Source organism: Condylura cristata, unplaced genomic scaffold (assembly GCF_000260355.1).
Source record: "Condylura cristata isolate star-nosed mole 26May11 unplaced genomic scaffold, ConCri1.0 scaffold00014, whole genome shotgun sequence".
Classification (NCBI taxonomy): domain Eukaryota; kingdom Metazoa; phylum Chordata; class Mammalia; order Eulipotyphla; family Talpidae; genus Condylura; species Condylura cristata.
In genome coordinates this window covers 53,030,137-53,035,690 of record NW_004567115.1, presented here as the reverse complement: position 1 = coordinate 53,035,690, position 5,554 = coordinate 53,030,137, and the positions used below count along the sequence as shown (strand labels likewise).

Sequence of the window (5,554 nt, the reverse complement as noted above, 5' to 3'; positions counted from 1 at the left end):
AGCTGCGCCGGCTTCTGGTCTCCCTGGGCAGAGCTGGCACCTCCGAGCGGACTGGGCGCGCCCGGCGCCCACCGGGCCACGCGACGGTGCCCTGCTGTCCGACTCCCCTGGGCTGGCTCTGGCGGGTTTTCAACCTCCGTTGCTGTCTGACCTTTGACGGGGCGTTTGGGCCATGTGCCGGCCGCAGCCCAGCAGCTGGTAGACCCCTGCCCAAACCTGCCACGCTCCGCCTCACCGACCGCCCCGGGGGCTGACGGTCACAGCCCTTCGGGGGCGCTCTGCCCGTAGGCTCCCCGAGACTGGCCACTCCCGCGGGCGTTCTCGTCCAGTGGTGGGCGGGTCGCCGGCACCACGGCCCGGGGGAGCCGGCCGTGTCTCCCCCTGGAGGGTCAGGCAGCTGCCAGCCCCGCCCCCGGCGTGGCCAGCGCCACACCGTCAGCCACTGGCCGAGCCGTGGCCAGCCCCGTCCGTGACTGATGAGACTCCGGCCCACGGCGTTTCTGACCGGCGGTGATTGTGGTGGTTCTGTCTAAGGCCCACGCAGGACACTAGTGAACTGGGGGTGTAAACTTGAGCCCCAAGTGTTTTGCATTAAACACTTGGCTGACCCCCAGGGCGGACTTTCTGTCTTGATCGTCCTTGTCCCCCAAACGAGAGCGAGGAGCAGACAGACAAGGAAAGGGAAAACGGCAGGTGTGGGAGGGGAGCCCACAGCGGGCAGCCACGTGGCGCTCGCGTGTCCCTGCACTTCACGGGAACTGTCCTCATCAGCGAGCGGCACCGCTGAGCACAGCATCGCCAGGACCATCGCCGCTGGCGGCAGACTGGGAAGGAGCCGGCGGGGAGCACTGTCCACGGGAAATGTTCCTGGGGCCGGCGTCTGTGAGGCCCCGGGGCCGTCTCTGCCTCGGCCCCACCTCGCCCAGACCCAGGACGCCCAGGGGGCGGCCGTCACACCCCCCCAACAGCCGAGGGGGCCCCAGATGATCTGGACCTTGTGCCGGTCACCTAGCCGACCCCACTGCAGCCGCCCACGAGGGCCGGAGCTTGGCTGTGGGTGGCGTGGGGTCAGGGGTCGGACCCAGGTCCTAGTCCGCCTGGCACGTGGGGCCGGAGTGTGGGTGTCTGTCAGTGGGGGGACAGGGGGTCCCCCAGACCCCGTTGGAGACCAAGCCACTCGGTCCCCGTGTTGAAGCCCGGCCCAGCACTGGAGGAGACTGGGGTGGGCGCTGTCCTGAGAGCCGGGCTTTCGCCGTCCCTGGGCAAGCCGGGCGGGGGGTCGGCAGAAGCCCTCGGGGGTCCTCAGCCTGCAGCACCGCGAGGCGCCCCGGGCTCCCGGAGCCAGCCTGGCCGTCCGGGAAACACCCGCGTCCTTATAACCGGCCCTTGAAATCGCGGCACGTTGCTCACAGCTAACAGTGGGCAGGGCCGCTGCCACCCAGCGGCGCCCGCCCGCGCCCCCGCGCCCTCTGTCTGGTCTGGTGCCCGCCGGCTCGGGTCCACTCCCAGGGCGCAGCTCTGTGCGCCGGAGGCGGGGGCCCACACGCGCCCCGCCCCCCGCGCCGGCCACGGCGTCCTCAGCCCTGGGCGGGCTGGTCCAGGCAGCGTCCTCGCCGCGGGCCCCGCGGGGCGCCCGCCGTGGCCGCCCTCAGCACCGCCCCCTTGCAGGCGGAGATGCGGCTGCAGGACCAGCAGCTGGCCCGGCAGCTCATGCGGCTGCGCGGCGACATCCACCAGCTGAAGGTGGAGCAGGCCTGCGACCGGCACCAGCGCATGCTGCTTGACGCCACGTGCGAGCTGCAGGAGCGGGACGACCTGGCCGAGCTGCTGTGCGAGTCCCCGCTGGCCGCGCCCTTCAGCCTCTCCACGCCGCTCAGGCTCATCGGCGTCACCAAGATGAACATCAACTCCCGCAGGTTCTCTCTCTGCTGAGCGCTGAAGCCGGCGGGCGGGCGGGGGGCAGCGGCAGACACGGGGCTCCCTGCAGCTGCTGCCTTGGGAGCCCCGGACCCTGCAGGCAGGAGCTCCCGGGGCTCGGCTGTGGAGTCTGGGGTCCCCTCCCTGGGGCTCCCTGCGAGTCTGCAGAAAGGCCGCTCCGCTCAGAGCGGGTGACCAGCTGCCAGCGAGCCGCTCCGCGGGGCGGCCGCACCCCTGCTTCCCAGCACCGCGGCGCTGTGAGCTGGCATCCGGGGGGCCCCCCAAACTGTGATCCTTGGGGCGGGCGTCTGGGCTGTGGGCACACTGGCCAGTGCCCATTTCGCTGTTGCTGCCCTTCAGGGCTGTCTCCAGTTCACCTGGACAGGTGACCCAACCCCCCGGCAGGGACCCCGAACAGGAAGCCAAGCGGCATAATCAAATGGCGCTTGGGGGTACAGGCCCCTCTCCTGTGCCCACCCGGCCCCCCGCCCTCAGTGCCAGGTGTGTGAGCACAGGTAACACGGTGCTGGCGTGTGCGGAGACACTTCCGTGAGTCTGGCCACACCTGCCGGCCCCAGAGAGCCCCTGGCCACCCCCCCAGCCCGGCAGGGCCCAGGACACCCCCGAGCAGCCCCCAGCTCCACTGTGGGCCTCCCATCCTGGGTGCCCCGGCCACAGGCCGCTGGTGGGTTCCGGCTGCTTCTCCCACGTCGCCGCCTGGCCACCCAGCGAGACCGCGGCCTGGAGCCCAGCCGCCTCCCCGGGCCCGGCTCCGGCTGAGTCAGACTCGGACTGACCTGTGCTGATTTGTACAAGCGCAAGTGCTTGATTCTGTCCAAGTGGTGGGTCAGCGGGCAGGTGGGGCCGAGGTTTGGGGTGAGGATGTTGACCTGAGGGCAGAGCCCGCCACGGTCGGGGTCTGCCCCGTGGGAAGCGGTGGCCGGTCCCCTCCTGGTCCAGCGGCTCACCTGTGAGGGCCCCTGGGGCCTCCCCAGGGAGCACGGAGCCAGGGTGCAGCGAGTTGGGCCCTGGTCACGGCCCGGGAGGTTGGTCAAGGGTCAGTGGGCGGAACCCCACGGGTCCTGACCTTCCCCAGAGCCCTTCCCTGGCCCCTGCGCAGCTCCCACCACGGCTCAGAACCTGAGGCCAAAGTCAGAGCTGCACCTCGGGACCCCTCACCGTTCAGCACCCCGCACCAGTGGGGGTCCTGCCCATCGCTTTCCCGAGTCCCTTCCTGTGGGGTCGCCCGCCACGTGCAGGACACCACAGCCCGAGGGGAGGCAGGTCGTCTCTGGCCGGGCGGGACCACGCGGCCGGGCCCGCCCGAGCGCCAGAACCTGGTCTCACCCGCCGCCCCCTGCCGCTCGCCCTCGGGCCTGCGGTCAGGGGGCCCCGCCTGGCCCCCACCTCACCCTCACTCTGGAGACACCGACCCGCACTGGAAAGCCGCTCTGCGCTCTGAAAATCACGCCACATCGATGCCTTTCTAGACTGTCCTGACGGTAACTGAAAAAGTAGGAGAATTTGGTGGATTCCCCTGAGTCAGCAGCAGGTGGCGATGGGGTCGGCCCGGCGCCCCACCTTTCTCTGTTCTCGGAGGACCCTGAGGCCCAGAGGCAGACCCCACCTGCCAAGAGCATTTTATTCGGGGGAGAAGGAAGGAGGACGGTCTTGTCTGCCGGGCCGTGGGTCGGCACCCCGTTTCCAGTCAGCTCGGCGGGGGCGGGTCTGTGGGTCCCCCCGCCGCCGGCCGCCTCCGCCCCAAGGTCTTCCGGGCACGTCCCCTCTCCGTCCCCGGGGCCCGGGTGTGGACTGGCCTCCGCCGGGCTCGAAGGTCTGGCCTCCTCGGCCTGCCAGGAGGGCCGGGGGTGCTGGGATGGCCCCCCACAGCAATACAAGTGCTATTATTACATGACTGGCAATTTTGACTTTGCTTTTTACGGTCGTCCGTTTCTACATTGCTGTTCGAAAATTAAAATATTTCAAAAGAAGGTTTCTAAGGAAAGAAGACAAATTTGCTTCCTTTCAGCTTGCGCCTGTTACAGCACGCTCGACCAACACTGCCCCCCAAAAGCGGCCGGGGGGGCCGTGGGCCCCGGGGGAGATGAAGAGATGCCCCCACTCCGTCATGCCTCCCGGTGGGCTGCTGGGGGTGCGGCCAGTGGGACTGCCCAGTGTGGACAGCGAGTGGACAAGGTGCGAGTTGAAAGACAGCCAGGGCCCCTGGGCCGGCCGCGAGACCGCCGGGCCCCGAGTGTGGCGGCCAGTTCAGCCACCCTCGGCCCGAGCGGCGCCCCGAGGGGTCGAGGCCGGCGCTGGGGTGCCCGGGGCGGGGCCTGTGGGAGGCCTCTGCGTCTTCTCTCATTTTCACCGTCGCCTCGCCTCGCTGACTGCCCCGTGAAGTGGCCCTGCGCTGCCCCGAGGCGAGGCCCGCGGAAGGAGGCGTCCTCGGCTTCAGCGCCTGTGTCTCTCCAGCAGACACACCGCTGGCGTGCAGACGGTGCCCGGAACACCTGCTGAGTGACGCCAGGGCCGCTGCCAGGGCCGCGGCCGCTCCCGCCCCGGCCGTGCAGCCCCGCAGCGGTCATCTGAGGGCTCTCAGGTCCTCGGCAGACCAAGTCAGGCAAACACCGAACGTCTAGAGAGCGGGTGAGGCGGCTTGCCGAGGCTTCCCAGGGAGGTCGTGCAACGCCGTCGGGCCGCGCCACGGCCCCCGAACCACGGCCGGTTTGTGGACGTTTCCGCATCGGTTTCGGGCTGGCCGTGGCTGCTCTGCTGTGCCGCCCCTCGCCTGAGCCCCATTCGAGCTGGAAGCTCTATCAAAGCTCTTCAGCAACAGGCCGCTGGGCTTTTAGTCTTAGGAGATGCATTTCTCAGCGCCAACACTCCCCCTTTGGGCGTGAAGCTCTTGAGCCAGCAGGAGCGTCGCTAAGGAGTTTCTTGGGCTTTGCTTCTTGCAAAAGATGTATTTACTTGTGCACACAGGACTAGGGTGCAGGCCAGAGGTGCGGGGGTGAGAGCACTCCCCAGAGACAGAGCGGGGAGCAGAACAGGCCGACTGACCGAAACCCACCACCGAGGGGAGCAGCGGGGGGACAGGAGGGTGCTGCCGCGCCCCGGGGTCAGCTCCGGGCCGGGGTGGAGGCCGTGGGGAGCTTCAGCCTCGCAGAGCAGCGCCCGGCCCGCCCGCGCCGGGGAGGCCAGGCTTCTCCGGCCGTGTAGCGCGGTGCCGTATTCCGGGCCATTCTTTCCCGTACGTGTCTCCGGAGGGAGTCGCCCCTCCCCAGCCCCGCTCAGCTCACGCGGGGCCCGCGGCGCCCGAGCCACGGGACAGGACGGAGCCCGCTGCGCCCTTTGCTTTCGCCGCCAGAGAAGAGCAGGCGCACCGAAGTCGTCCAAGGCGGGGCTTCTCACTGAACCCCAGCACCGCGGCTTCCCTGCCCCGCTTTCCGCGGTCAGCCCAGCCCGGCGACCGTCCCCGCAGAAACGCCCTGTGCAGCGTCCTGCAAACAGCTCTCCCGCACGGCGCCGGCTCCCTCTGGAGCGGCCTCTAGTTCCCCCAAGACCCGCGGAGCCCGGCGGCCACCTCCGGCTCGAGTGACGACCGCACGTGGTCCGGGTGGACGCCGGCCCCGCG

General features: G+C 69.8%; 1 protein-coding gene across 1 annotated transcript in view; it reads left to right on the top strand.

The window, feature by feature from the left end:
• Positions 1-3,903, top strand: part of FAM167A (family with sequence similarity 167, member A) — a 20,043-nt gene extending 16,140 nt beyond the window's left edge. Inside the window, exon 3 of the mRNA XM_012724812.1 lies at positions 1,602-3,903. Within this exon, the coding sequence (XP_012580266.1) occupies positions 1,602-1,932 (331 nt within the window). The 3' untranslated portion in view covers positions 1,933-3,903. The remainder of the gene's footprint in view (positions 1-1,601) is intronic.
• The last annotated feature ends 1,651 nt before the right edge of the window (positions 3,904-5,554 follow it).